We start from the raw sequence: 14,104 nt of genomic DNA, 5'->3' as shown, positions 1-14,104 counted from the left end.
AGAGGAATAATTTCATAATCTTTTATCTACTGAAAACCAAATACATTTTAAAGAAATTACAAGTATTTCTTTTATCTTACTGTGATAAAGAGATTTAGTGCAAACATCAGCATACCTATTCACCACACATAATTTATAACAGAGGAAGAGTTTGAAACGCTTTTATGTAAACAGTCATAGATTTTCCTGTGATTATTAAAAGGCTGTTTAAAAGTCTTTAGTAGCAGGGGTTCTTGAAAAACACTGTTTCTAGCAAATCTCCATGTTTTATTTCAGGTTTTGCACAATATTTACCCTGATGACACCATTTTTGTTTCAAATATAAACAATGTCTGTAATAAAGCCAAATATATTTCTACCAGTTTCATATAAAGTAGGCCTTGAAATAGAACTGCAAAGACACTGGTGTAAAATAATGGAAGCATCTTCCACCAGAGCTTATCAAGTACCTTCAACCATCTCCATTCACAGAAAATACATTTATCATAACTGACAGAACAGAAAATATACAGGATTCCAAAAATCATACAACAACCAGATTTCCACAACTACTACCACCTCTTACTACTACCGCTGAGCAAGGATGCACTCAAAAGGGAGACCTAGTTAAACATTTGCTCTATGCCCCCTACTTATATAACAATGTCTAGAAAAGGGTTTCAACTGCAATGCAGTCTTTTGTTAAAGTTTACCCATCCAGAATGTGGGTTCAGAAAAGGAGAAATGAGACTCCAGTTGTAATAATCTATTCATTAGAAAGATGTTTAGAAAGTCACAGTACTCTTAATATTGTAAACTTCTGGTCTGCCTCAGAAACTGCTACAAGCCCCCTTGTTACATTAGGTCCTCCTAAGAGACTTGTACCTCCAAGAGTAACATCACAGTGCGCAGTAAAATCCAACTGGCAGTCATGATATCCCTCAGGGAGGTACCTCATACATGGTCCCACATAATGAGACACAAAATGCAAGCATTCTGGGTTCTGGAATACCTAAAGGTGTGTCAGGTTTTCACACTAGCTTGTCTTTTGATCTCAAATGTAGTGAAGCAGATACGTTAAAAATATGTTTCTGCCCTTTATGCAACCTTTCACAGAATAAATGTTACATAGTTTATAAATGAATCCCTAAGTAAATCATAATAGTTGCACTCACACTTCTAATCCCCAGATAACAAAATTTATCACAGAGAAGCATATTTATCAATTATATTTTAATAAGGGATAACAGCTAAATTAGAGTAGAGTCATACAATAATCTCTGTAGATTTCTATGAAGCACATTATCAGAATATTTGATTAGGAGCCATTGTGGAATGACAGATCTGCTACTCACGAGAGAAAAAAATAAACATGATTTACATCAGAGTCTAATATCCTATACTCCAAATGAAGTTACAGTTGTAGGCACATATAATGTAACAGAAGGTAACATCAAACAGACTTTTAAAATCTTTCAGCTTGGCCAGAATAGGAATGATATTACACCTCCTAACCACCAAGACAACAAAGAGTCCCAGAGTCACTATAATCAATTGCTGTGAAAGTTTATTAAAACAATTAACTGTAAAACAGACTAAACATTGGCAATTTGTTCAGACAGACCTTCAGGCCCACGGTTCAGTCTTGATATCTAGAATCAGCAACAAGGATACAACTTCATTTGTGTTCCAGTAAAGCACAAAGATCTCAGACAGGCTCAGGCACTGGACACTCAGAAGAGAAGGCAATCGTGTATCCAAAGAGGCTGCAACCAAGGAAACGAGGTAGGAAATGGCAATAGCCAGCATGCAAGCACTTGCTCTGAGATCAGCAGAGCAGGGGACCGAACATGAGCCACCCACCTCACCTATGGTCATGCCCAGGTGTTAAAACCTGTCCCAGAAGGGGAGAGTAACTTGGGTTCTTGTTAAATAATGCCTGGGGGTGGATTACAGTGAAACAACACTGAATGATCAGAGTTTGTGAATATATATATGTAGGGTTTATTTTAGAACAATTTAGTTTCAAAGGAAAACAGTTGCGTAGATGTTTTTGTTGTTATCATCTACAGTAATATAGCAGTGTTAAAGCAAAAAAATAACACTGAAGAAAATGTATAAGGGAGAGAAAGAGAAAAAATGATTAAAGGTCCTAAGATATATAGAGAGTCACCACAAGCTGGATCCAGCAATGAAACTTAGTAGTTGTAGCTTCAATGTCTGTTGGTTGAAATGCTGGTTGCAGTCCTGTTTAAATGATGGTCTTGATACATTGGGGGATGGGGGAAGCCCCCACAAAATTCAAAGATTTCATGAGTTATTGTATACTTCAAGCTCAGGTGGGAATGTCTAGGATCTCCACTAGGGCAGGGAGTTTTACAATGGATGACGTCACAGATATGTAATGAGTCTCTGACACCTTCTAAGACATTACAGCTGCCTATTATGTCCATCACTGAGATGAATAGCTCAGGGTAGGTGTGAAATATCCTCGATGCTCCCCGGAGGGGCTTTCACAGAGTCATGGAATCATAGAATCAACTGAAGACCTCCGAAATCATCAAGTCAAACCCTTGATCCAACACCACCATGGTTACTAGACCATGGCACCCAGTGTCACATCCAGTCTCCTCTTAAAAACCTTCAGGGACGGTGAATCCACCATTTCCCTGGGCAGCCCATTCCAATGTCTGATTACTCTCTCTGGAAAAAATTTCTTCCTAATATCCAACCTAAACCTCCCCGGCACCGCTTAAGACCATGCCCTCTTGTCCTACTGCTGGTTGCCTGGGAAAAGAGACCATTGGCTCAACTATGCTGGCCTGAGAGGCAGCTGCTATGTCTTAGAGGGGGTCATAAACAATCAAAGACCTTAGAAGAACCCCCAGACTAATTTCCACCAGAGGACTCTGCATGACTTACAATGGTACATCAGGCAGTGTAAAACTCCCCCTGCCAGAGGAGCTACCTGGGTGTTCCCACCTGAACCTGAATATATATTAACCCATTGAACTTCATGTTTTGTGGGCTTCCCCCACTCCTGACAGATCAAGACTGTGACCATCACTTGAGCAAATGGACACTGAAATTGCAACAATCAAGATCCATGGGTGGTGACATCTTTCTACTCTCATCCTTTTTTTCTCTTTCTTTATATATTTCCTTAAGTGATATTTTTATACTTTTTTATTGTTGCATTTCTATAGATAATAACAAAATGACTACATACCTCCTTTCCTTTGCAACCAAATTGTTCTAAAATAAACCTGCCATAAATATATATATGCATATATATAAATATATACACACATATACACATACATACATATATATACCTATAAACATGTGTATTGGGTCCGGCTGAGCTGGAGTTCATTCCTCACAACAGCCCTCACAGTGCTGTGCTTTGCATTGGTAGTTAGAAGAGTGTTGATAACACACCAGTGTTTTGGCTACTGCTGAGCAGGGCAGGCACAGCATCAGCACTGTAACATGCCTTCCTCAGTTGAGGGCAAGATCCTGGGAGGGGACCCAAGTAGGCCAGCTGACCCAAACTGACCAAAGGGATATTCCATACCATATGACATCAGCTCAGATAGAAAAGCTAAAGCAAGGAGCAGGTAGGCAAGCATTCATTGTCTCCAATGGCTGCCTGCTGAGGAACCATCATGCGTGCTGAAGCCCTGCTGCTCGGGAGTGTCTGACCATCGGTGCTCATGGGAAGTAGAGAATAAACCATGTTATCTTTCGCTTCGCTTTTGTTTGCACAAGCTTCTGCTTTGCTTCTGCTTTAATAAACTGCCTTATCTCACCCCATGAGTTGTTTTCCATCTCACTCTCTATCCTGTCCAGCTGGGAAGGGGAGTGATAGAGCAGCTAGGTGGGCACCTGGCATCCAGCCAAGGTCAACCCACCACAACATATATATATATATATACACACATAAGCACTGATCATTCAGTGTCGTTTCACTCTAATCTGCTCTAAAGAATCTCTTAACAAGAACCTCAGTTACCCTTGCATTCAGGGGCAGGTCATAACGTGGTCTTAAAACACTTCCAGAGATGGAGGATTGACTTCTCTGAGCAACCTGTTCCAATGCCTCGCCATCCTCACAGTAAAGAATTTTTTCCTAATATCCAATCTAAACCTATTCTCTTTGAGTTTGAAGCCGCTTCCCCTTGTCCTATCACTACATGCTCTTGTAAATACAAGTCCCTATCCATCTTTCTTGTAGGCCCCCTTCAGGTTGCTATATGAAAGGTTGCTACATGATCTCCCCAAAGCCTTCTCTTTTCAAGGCTGAACAAACTTGATTCTCTTGGTCTTTACTCCTAGGAGAGGGCTCCATTCCTCTATCATCTTGGTGGCCTTCCTCTGCACTTTCTCCAACAAGTAGATGTCTCTCCTGTGCTGGGGACCCCAGGTCTGGAGGCAGTACCATAGCTCAGAGAAAGTGCACGTATCAAATGAGGTGTCAGTGTCTGAGAGAAAAGCCCTTGTTAAGGACTCAAAGGTGCTCCCATTTTACATCCAATTCAGGACAGGACTCTTCCAGATGTTTTACGGTGAGGGCAGACTTCCTTGCCTCTCATGCTATTACCACAGGCATGGCAATGTCCCTGGAAGTCAAGGAGAAATACAATGAGAGGAGAACATCATATCATGCAAAAACCATACAGTATGTCCCTCAAGTCAGATTCCCTTTCTACCCAGACAGCTATGACTGTCAGGCAGAAAAGAATGATGGTATGCTCCATAAGTCTCAAACATTTCAGTGCCACAATGGTGGGTCAATATTTCAGTAAGGGATAACAAGAGAAACCTAAATGCTCCATGATAATTTCATGTCCTTTCTTCTCAAGAAAGGGCTTCTTCCACAGTATGAACAAGTGGGTTGGGAAAAAGACAACAATTGCAATGAATTCAAAGTGCAGAAAATAAGAAGATTGTTTTTGTCTTTAAAATTGCTGTCTGCTTATTTTTAATATGACAAGTACAATCAGCTTTGTGATAATTTTCTGCAGCCATTTTTCAGCCAAAATTCAGCTAGCATTTTGTTGCCTTTCTTCTGTGTTCCCCTACCAAGCTACTACATTCCAGTTGCGTACCATTCCACCAGGTTCCTAACTTCAATTGCATCAGACTTTTTTCCTTCACTCTTAAAACAGGTGTGAGGCCACACAAAGCTCATTTCACAATTTTCTCACACTGTTACCACTGCACATTAATACGTTAAACAAGTTCTTTGGAAAGCTGTGCAGGATGGTCAACAATGCTGTCTCTGGTGGACTGAAATTCAGCTTCAGAAAATACTATGTTTGAAAAGGGGCAAGTAAAAAAGGAAATAATTTAGTTGATATGCTACAATTACCATGGTGATCCATCAAGCCTGTATATACATATTCACATTCTTCCAGCTGCAGGCACGCCCAGACTGAAGTACACAAACACTTGTCTCAGGATCAAAAATTTTCCTTCTGCATTAAGAAAAGAAATGCCTGACCTAGAACCAGAGCTGGTAAAACTTAGTCTGGTGGTAGAATGCAGCCCGTGTTTCACATGGAACAATTTGCCTTATAATACCATTTTCTCCTACTCTTTCTGACATGATAAGTGAAGGGATCCTTGCAATCTTTGTCCTCAAACCACATCTCCCACAGCACTGCACAGTAGCAATTAGTATGACTGACTATGCCAAACCATAATCATCTTGCCTCCCTCCCGTGCAGCCAAGATCATCTTCCCTCTCTTCCCTCGAGGTTATTCTGAGCAGCTTACAGCTATCAGTCTGCACAGCTGCACTCTGGGACACTCCACTGAACCCAAGTGCTACAGATGAAACCCACAATAGACATGGAGAAGCATCTGTCATTTCTCCAAGCTCAAAATCCAAACACTTTGACTTATAAAAGAAACCAGATCATCTATTTCGGCTGATGGAGTACAAACCAGTGAACCTAACTGGCCAGAGCACAATGCATTAGACTTTGAATAATGTGCTGTTTTCTTTCTAACTATTGTTTTAGATAAGCAGTGTCGTAATAAATAGACCTAAGGAAAAGTGTTCATTTTTCATCTGCAGAGAAACACTCCACATTGAGTGTTTTCTGTTTGACAGCCCTTTTCTCCCACTCTCTTCACCTACCAAACTTCTTTCCAAAGTAAACATCCTTTCATTCCATTATCATTATATATTCTGTAGGTCAAGCACGTAGGAAGCACTGGAAGAGACCTATGGGTTATGGATACCAGTGCCCTGCAATCACACACACATCTTCATAAATGTATTGTGCTCTGTCTTAAAAACAGTTTGCTTTTCCTTTGCAGTCTCTGTGTTGGAAATCCTTTGCAGCATCTCCCTGCTCTTAACAGAAGCCTCTTTAATTCCAGGTTACATTGTTTTCCTCACCTTTTTTTTTTTTTTTTGTGCTAGTTTTTTCTTTCCGTTGTAATGCCATTTCACCCTTGATGAATAGACATTTGAAGTATTTTCAGATGACATTTGGATCTGCTCTTGGTCTGCCACCTTGTAAGATTAAAAGGATGCAGGCTTTTCTTACATGACAAGTTCTCCATCCCCTTGTTTTTCCAGTTTGCCTGGTAGGCCCTTCTCCCTATCAGTCCCATTTTCAATTAAGATTTTTGAACACAGGTGACCAGGTTTGTACTCACTATTTCAAGTGAGGTCTCGACAGTGCCTTGTATAATGGCAGCAATACTTCCCTATCTCTGCAGTAAATGCCTCTCCTGACACATCCTGTATCACATTTGTCTTTTTCATGGCTGTCTCCCACCGGCACACTGAGCCTAGCTAGGACTCCCAGCTCCTTCTCCTCCTCTATCATTTCCAGATGATGAGCACCTGTGAAAACCAGGTAAAGCAGAAAGGTCAGCTACACAGAGGACTGCTCCTACTGCATCTCTCTATTTAAGACTGCTCAGAGGAAGGAGGAGGCATAAGTGAGTCTGTAACAGCTGTCATAGCAGTTGTTACTGCCAGCCAAATCCTGTGAACACTTTCCATTCCCATTCCCTGAGCGGCTCCAAGATCAAGACCAAGCCACGAGCAAGAGCATCTCTTGAGTACTGAACACCAGCTTCAGGAATGTTCTCAGTGGGGGAGGAAGGAGTGAGAAAATAGCAGCAGAGTCACACACAACCCGCAAAAACCCTAAAATTGATATGACGTAGAGAAGCTCTTCTGATGAATAGCTGGATGAAATAAGCTAATTTGCAATGGAGGTGGGATTTTTTTTAATCAGGCAAAGACATGTGCATAGGGAAATGGGAGGATGTCATTAATGTTATTTCGGAAAAAGTATTTTCAGTGAAATATTAACATCGCTGTTCTCACTTAGGAAATTATACCGTAAAATGACCAGATTTTTTTTTATAATATTGCTTCATGTGTTGGAGAGGTGAAAGCCTGGTAACTATCCTCATTATTTCAACCCTATTTTTTTGTAAGGTGGCCAGCCATGCCATCATTAATATCACATGAGGATTCGTGTCTTTTTATCCTAAAATGAATGCAAATTAGACATCACACCTAATACTTTAAAGCCATGCTGAAATACAAGGAAGTCTATTATCTTTATACCATATATTTTAGGATTTTTTTTTCTCCTCACTTCAGCAGAAGACTGGCAGTTTATAACATAGCAGTGTGACTGCCTCATTTGCACATTTACAGTGCTTGATAAGGGGTTGAAACGCTTGATTCCCCAGAGGTCCTCCTTGTTCTTTTCCCAAAATGTCTCCCTATATTTCAATACAGCTGTGACAAATTTTTCTAAATAACAGATAGCTAGCCTTTAGATAATGCCTTTCATGCAGAAGAACATAAAACCACTTCACAGGGCTCATGCAAATCATTTCACTAGATGCCAGTCAGCACACAGCACAGACTGGAATCAGAAGCAGAGCAATCCATTCCATATAGCACCTCTTGCCCATGGTCCTGGGACCAGAGCGGTCCTTAAGTATCATTTTTTTGTCTCAAATGCATTCCTAATTACAGTAAAAAAAAATCAAGACAGAATTGTTGAAACCCTTTGAAGTTTCTCTAAGCCATACTGGACAGACATTCAAAAGCATTCAAATATACAGCGAAAATTCCATATTCCTTTTGCTAAGGAAATGAGGTAACACCTTTGACCAGCAAATCATACTGACTTTTTTTTTTCAATGCCAATAGCATCGTCTAAATCCTGGCTTCTAATTGCAGCCATATCACCTATTTGCATTTATGGTATTACTGTCCATTGTGCTAGAGCATATTTGCTAAAAAATTCTTCAAGAATAATGAAAATAAACCAAACTCCTTCAAGCACTAGCATTGGGGTATTTTTTAAAGAACAGATTTGACTGCAAGGGAAAGATTAACTTTAAATTCCTCCACCCCTTCTTTTATTTGAAAAGAAGGTGTAATACAGATGCTTACCTTGATATGACATTAAAAGACAGTTTGGGTCAATATAACTACTGTAGAACAGCAGAATTTTTTAAAAGATACTTAAGTGTTTGTACTTACTGATTTTACCTTTCAGATGCATTGTAGCACTCCAAGGTAATCAGTTAAATCCAAATCACAGATGTAGAGATAACTGCTAAGACAGTCTCTCCCTTTATTTGTACACTATGCATACAATATCATAGATTAATCCTGCCAAAACAAGGAAAAATGTATTTCTGCAATAACATTTTAGAACATAACCACGTGAGTCAGTGACCCCACAGAAGAGCTTCTTTGCACTTGATGGCAGGTTTATAGACATGTTGTAAACGTCAGACTACACCATTTTTAATAATAAAAAAAGGCAGTATAATACTGTTTCCTTGTAACTGAGACAGAAAATCATTTGGTAGGAGTAAGAACATTTATTGGTTTTGACATAAAAATTTCTTGCTGTGCAGTGGAAATGCTGTAGTCCAAATACTGGAAGAAACATGAAGTCTCAAGGGCTATGTTCAGCAACTCTTTGGTCAAAAGCAGATGTGGTAGGTGCATTATTTAAGAGCTTGTCAGAGATGATCTTCCACAGCACACTACTCCAGGATTCATCTCCTACTGTGCTTCGGAAGGGAACTCTCATGTAAATATATGGCAGAACTGGCTGGCTGAACATCAAGCCCAAACTGCCCAACCCTCTTCAACAAGACTGCGGTCATGTATCAGAAAAGCTCTCCACTACTGAATGCAACTACCCTCCCACATACCTCATGTAAGAGCAGCTTTTTGGATGAGCTGCTGAAAAATTAAAAGCGACATTTTTCTCAGTAGCCATACTTGATGTTCTGAAGTGGTTTTGTATTGCTGTATTCAGTGTTAATTTGGTACCACGAAGATGTAGTATATTCAATACAGCGTGGCCCAAGCTACTGCTTTGATTTTCCTGACTCCTACATACATACAGAGACATGAGTTTATTTTATTTTATTTCACAGCATAAATCCTTGAGTAGAAGCTAATCACCTCAGTAGGGATGATCACAAATAAACACGCCAGTAGAAAACCAGAAGAGGCTCAAAGGATCAAACTGTTTCAAACAAAACAACAAAGAAACAAAAAACCCCAAACTGAACCCGCTCCCCACAGAAAAAAAACAACACCCAAACCAGTCCAAATGGATCTGTGTGGTCCTCCTTGCTTACTGTGGTGAGCTAGATTTTCATCTGTGTAAACCATGGGAGTGTTGTTGTCTGTAGCACAGAAGAGCTCATTTGTGCAAATAAGCTGACCTGTGTTTCTGTAGAGGATAGTCCAGACATATGTAGACCTGCACAGCTACTTTCCTGTTTTGACCACACACTCATCAACATTCCAGGAAGAAGGAATTTCCTCTGTGCTTCAGGTACCAGAGTTAAAACAAAACACAAAATCCAATTTGAACTACTCCAGTACAGACTTAAAAATCCCTCATAAAGGAAAACCACAGCTGGTAAAATAAATCTTATTTTTTTTTTTATGTAATGGAGTAGCTTAAGAAACAGGAGAGAGAAATCACTTTTGGCTAAAAACAAACAGGAGAAATACCATTTAAAATTGCCCATCTTTGGAAAAAGAAATTTTGATGGGAAGTGTTCTTCTTAAATGTGCCTATACTGGCCAGTCAGAAAAGATCTAAAAATTAAAAAGAAATGTCTTTCCTAATAAATCACCGTACTAAACAAAATTTGAGATGCGAAGAATAGAGAGAAAGTAATGGTTGTACCTCAGATTATGGTATGTTGGCCACATGTTTGTGGCACAATACACATTTGTAAAAAAACATTTTACACAAAACTGTGCTGTGCAGTGGCAAGCGAAACTAATGAATGAAAAAGAAAGGTGTCCCTATGTATACATAACTAAAAACCAGAAAGTAGCTCTGTACCATCTTTCACTTGCACTCAGCTCTGAAGGGAAAAAATCAGCATGACCGCAGTAATCCAGGATTAAAGCATTTAATTCCTAAACTGTTTACGAGCCATTAATACACACATTAATAAGTATATATATGGAGAGCTGCTCTAAAAATATATTACTCTGCTGTCAAAACTAGCTCTGGTACAAATTCAGTTGTATGCAAAGTTTTATTCTTTTTAAAGGAATGCTTTATGTTAGATGTTTTAAGTAATCTCATGCTTGAAGTACTACATAAAAATATAACATCCTCTGCATATATTAAGTAGGTCATTTCTCTTTTGTTAGTAAATGGAGTACTCTCTAGCCTTTTAAATTTTTCAATGCTTTTGAAAAAATAAGGTGTCTCCATTATAACAGGTAAATTATGTTTCTTCAGACAAGAGTAAATAATAACAGAGGGTATTTGTACCATGTTTACTTTTATGGAGCATTATTGTTTAAAGTGGCACATAACCTCAGTATGAGTAAAATCATACATTATTCTGGGAGACAACTGGAAAACTCTTTATGGTTAACTCTAAGGAAACTGATAGCTCTGGAGGAAACTTCCCTCTAGTCTCCTCCATCAACAAGTATTACCCAATCACTCACACTAAAGGTAAATGACTCTATCAACTTAAGGCTTGTTTTGACATTTCAAAAAACCCCTAAACATTTCTCAGCTTGAGTTCATGTACCAGCAGTCAAGATGGGCTGGCATATCACAAGATGACAGGCTTGCCTGCCCGGGAATTTCCACCATGCACAATATCACTTTTCAGAAATGGGTTATGGGACAATGATTTAATTCCAGATTTCTCTTGGATTTTTTCCATTTCCATTTTTCCTGTTATAGACAGCATAATTCCTTCCCCCCACTGCCTCCCACCTCCCAGTAGTCTATAAATTAATTTGCCCTAATTCACTTTAACCCAAGTCCTAATTTCACACCAGTGGGGCTAAATTCTTGATCTGAACCCAAATGTAGTTGAGAGAAGCCTATCTATGTGCATCAAAAGATTTTAAGTCTGGACGGGGAAACCCAGGTGTGATGCTGCAGTGCAACACTACTCCCCAAATCCTGCCGAGCTCTACATACTCCAGCAGGCATGTGAGCAGGAATGGTCCCCAATTTCACTCTCTCCAAGGTATGGGATAACAAAAAGCTTTATGTCAGGTGGACAACTGCCCAAATGGGAGGTGGCAAACTCCCAGGTGACCCAGCCAAAGTCTTGTGGCTAATGCTTCCAAGAATTCAGAATCACTGCAGTCAAGTAACTTCAAAAACTATAAATTCATTGATTTCACTAGCTCAGATGAAACTCTACATTGTCTCTCAGTGTCAAAACCACAAAGTATCTGTAGTGGCATGTTCTGTGACTGAATGGCTGTTGTCCTTACGGACAGCATTCTGCACACATAACTGAGATTATCACACATATTAAGAATGAGGGAGGGGAGGAAAAGAAAGAAAAATGCATCTTAGAAGTTACTTATTTTTAATGCCTAAAAGTCTGAATGCACAAACAATAATCTACCATTATAGAAGTACTGGTGGTCAATACAATGCATTAGAACTATGTACAATGACACAGTTTAGTATCAAAATCTTTCTACAATGTAGAGTATTACGAAACTGTTAATGACATCAAACACTAAGCACTTAAGACACCATTTTTGCTACCACATTTGGAACTTCAATGAACAGTCCATTTTAACTTGCAGCATCAATCCATTTCTAGTATGAAATTAAGTAATTTTCTACTTATACAATAAGATTTATCTACACGGGTCTTTTGATTTTGATCCATAGCAGCAAAGGCACTGTACATCAGCAGATCCACAGACTTAAAGATTTTTTTTAAAGCATTCAAAAAAAAAAAGTCACAGATCATAGTTCAACAGCAACAACAACAACATAAAAAGATAACACGTTGTCTCTGGCACGATGGCTCAGTCTGCGTCCTTTTTAGGGACATCCAATCAAGACTTGGATTGAACTGCTGGCAAACAAAGCAAGTCCTTATCCCAATGAGAATCCATTCCTTTTTGAATGTCGGAATGAGTACTCTTGTAAATCCTACCTTGGAGGTCATTGCTTTTGTAGTTTGTATATTGGTAGGCATCCATTCTTATTTCAGTGCAGTTTCCAAAGAACATATCAAATATTTTTCATAATCTCTTGTAATTGAAAAATTGCCCAAAGACACATATCCCCATTTTCAAGGAAACATTGCAAAAGTTTCCAGAAGTAACAAAGGTGATTCTCTGAGGCAACTTATTGTATTCTCTACAATATAACAAAGAGAGGTGTTTATATTAAAAAACCTAGCTTGACACCAAAATGCTTTATGTTTATCAACAGAAAAGCATTGAGAACAAATCTGTACACAAGATGCTATATTAACATTGCAAATATATAAATTAGCACATTCTTACTTAAATTTAATTTAGATGTGAACTGAATTTGCCATTCATCACAGGCATGTAGATCACTGGCTACAGTTTGCAATTTCCTAAGTTTCCAAGACTGTCTAAAATAGTTAAGATACAGCATCTTCCCAACAAATAATTATACTGTAATAACATTTAGAGGTCTCATTCAAGAACAGGACTAAAAAATATAACAAAGTTTATTTTTTTTTAAATAGAAACTACAAGTCTATTTAGTGTAACTTTAACTATCTCCTGAACATCCTTCTCCAAGATCCCCAATTTATCCACCTGCAAAAACACAAGTATACAATGCATTTTTCAAACTAAAGCCGGGCCAGACAGCTTTATTAAGTCAGTTCATTGTTAGAAAGCCTTCTTTAAACAAAATAAATACATTACAGCTATAATACATAATTAAAGAATCAAGGTCACTGTTCAGTATGCTTATTCCATCTTCTTCCAAATAGATATCTGACAATTTGGTATCACGAGTTCTTAATGAACATTCACAAACCAATAGCAAGTTAAGAAAGTAAAAATAAATTCCACAACTGTGATGAGCATTTAAGTTTTCAGTTTAGAAAGAAAAAACAAAAGGAATATACAGCAAAGTGCTAGGAGAAGGAGTCCTGTCTGCATTCAGATTTGTCTCTAATAAATAACTTCATAGACTGTAGCTTTCTTGTCCCCAGAGCCAGTGACAATGTATTTATCATCCACAGAGATATCACAGCTAAGCACAGATGAGGATTCTTTGGACTACAAGAAAAGAAAAAGAAAAAAAAAGAAATTACGACTTTCCGATACTTCAATCCTGAAGGGCTTCAAGATTAATTGGAAGAGTTTATAGACCAGGAATACACCAAAAGCTCATTTAAGTATCAGTAGTGTACTTTTCTTACAAGACCAGGTCTCCAAATTTGTTCCACAAAAAGATCTATTACAAGATACAACAGCTGTGGAAAGGGAAATGAATGTTATGGACCTAAAGATAATCTATCAATGCAATGAATAGAAGCAGTCTTTTCTATATACTTTACAAGGAATGAGCATTTACTGATATTTTACATATTGGATTTGCATAAAAATTAATTAAAAGCATCTTCTTCCCTTTTTTTTTTTGTTATAAACCACAAATTCACATGAAGTAGTAGTAAAAAGCCCAATCCATCCACAGGTATAAAATAAGGAGACTCCAAGAATAAACTATATCTCCTCTCACTACTTCCCAAGAGAAAAGACAAAAGCTTTGCGCAAAAGAATTCTAATGGAAGAGGATGCACAACAAGTGTATAGGAG

At 38.5% G+C, this 14,104-nt stretch overlaps 1 protein-coding gene across 3 annotated transcripts in view; it reads right to left on the bottom strand.

Annotated features, from left to right (window-relative positions):
- Nucleotides 1-11,845: 11,845 nt before the first annotated feature.
- Nucleotides 11,846-14,104, bottom strand: part of TLE4 (transducin like enhancer of split 4) — a 100,663-nt gene continuing 98,404 nt past the window's right edge. For all 3 annotated transcript variants that reach the window (XM_017806245.1, XM_017806246.1, XM_017806247.1), the window contains one exon: nt 11,846-13,564. In XM_017806245.1, the coding sequence (XP_017661734.1) occupies nt 13,457-13,564 (108 nt within the window). In that variant the 3' untranslated portion in view covers nt 11,846-13,456. The remainder of the gene's footprint in view (nt 13,565-14,104) is intronic.

Source organism: Lepidothrix coronata, unplaced genomic scaffold (genome assembly GCF_001604755.1).
Source record: "Lepidothrix coronata isolate B3197 unplaced genomic scaffold, Lepidothrix_coronata-1.0 Scaffold14, whole genome shotgun sequence".
Classification (NCBI taxonomy): Eukaryota; Metazoa; Chordata; class Aves; order Passeriformes; family Pipridae; genus Lepidothrix; species Lepidothrix coronata.
This window is presented reverse-complemented; position numbering and strand designations above follow the sequence as displayed.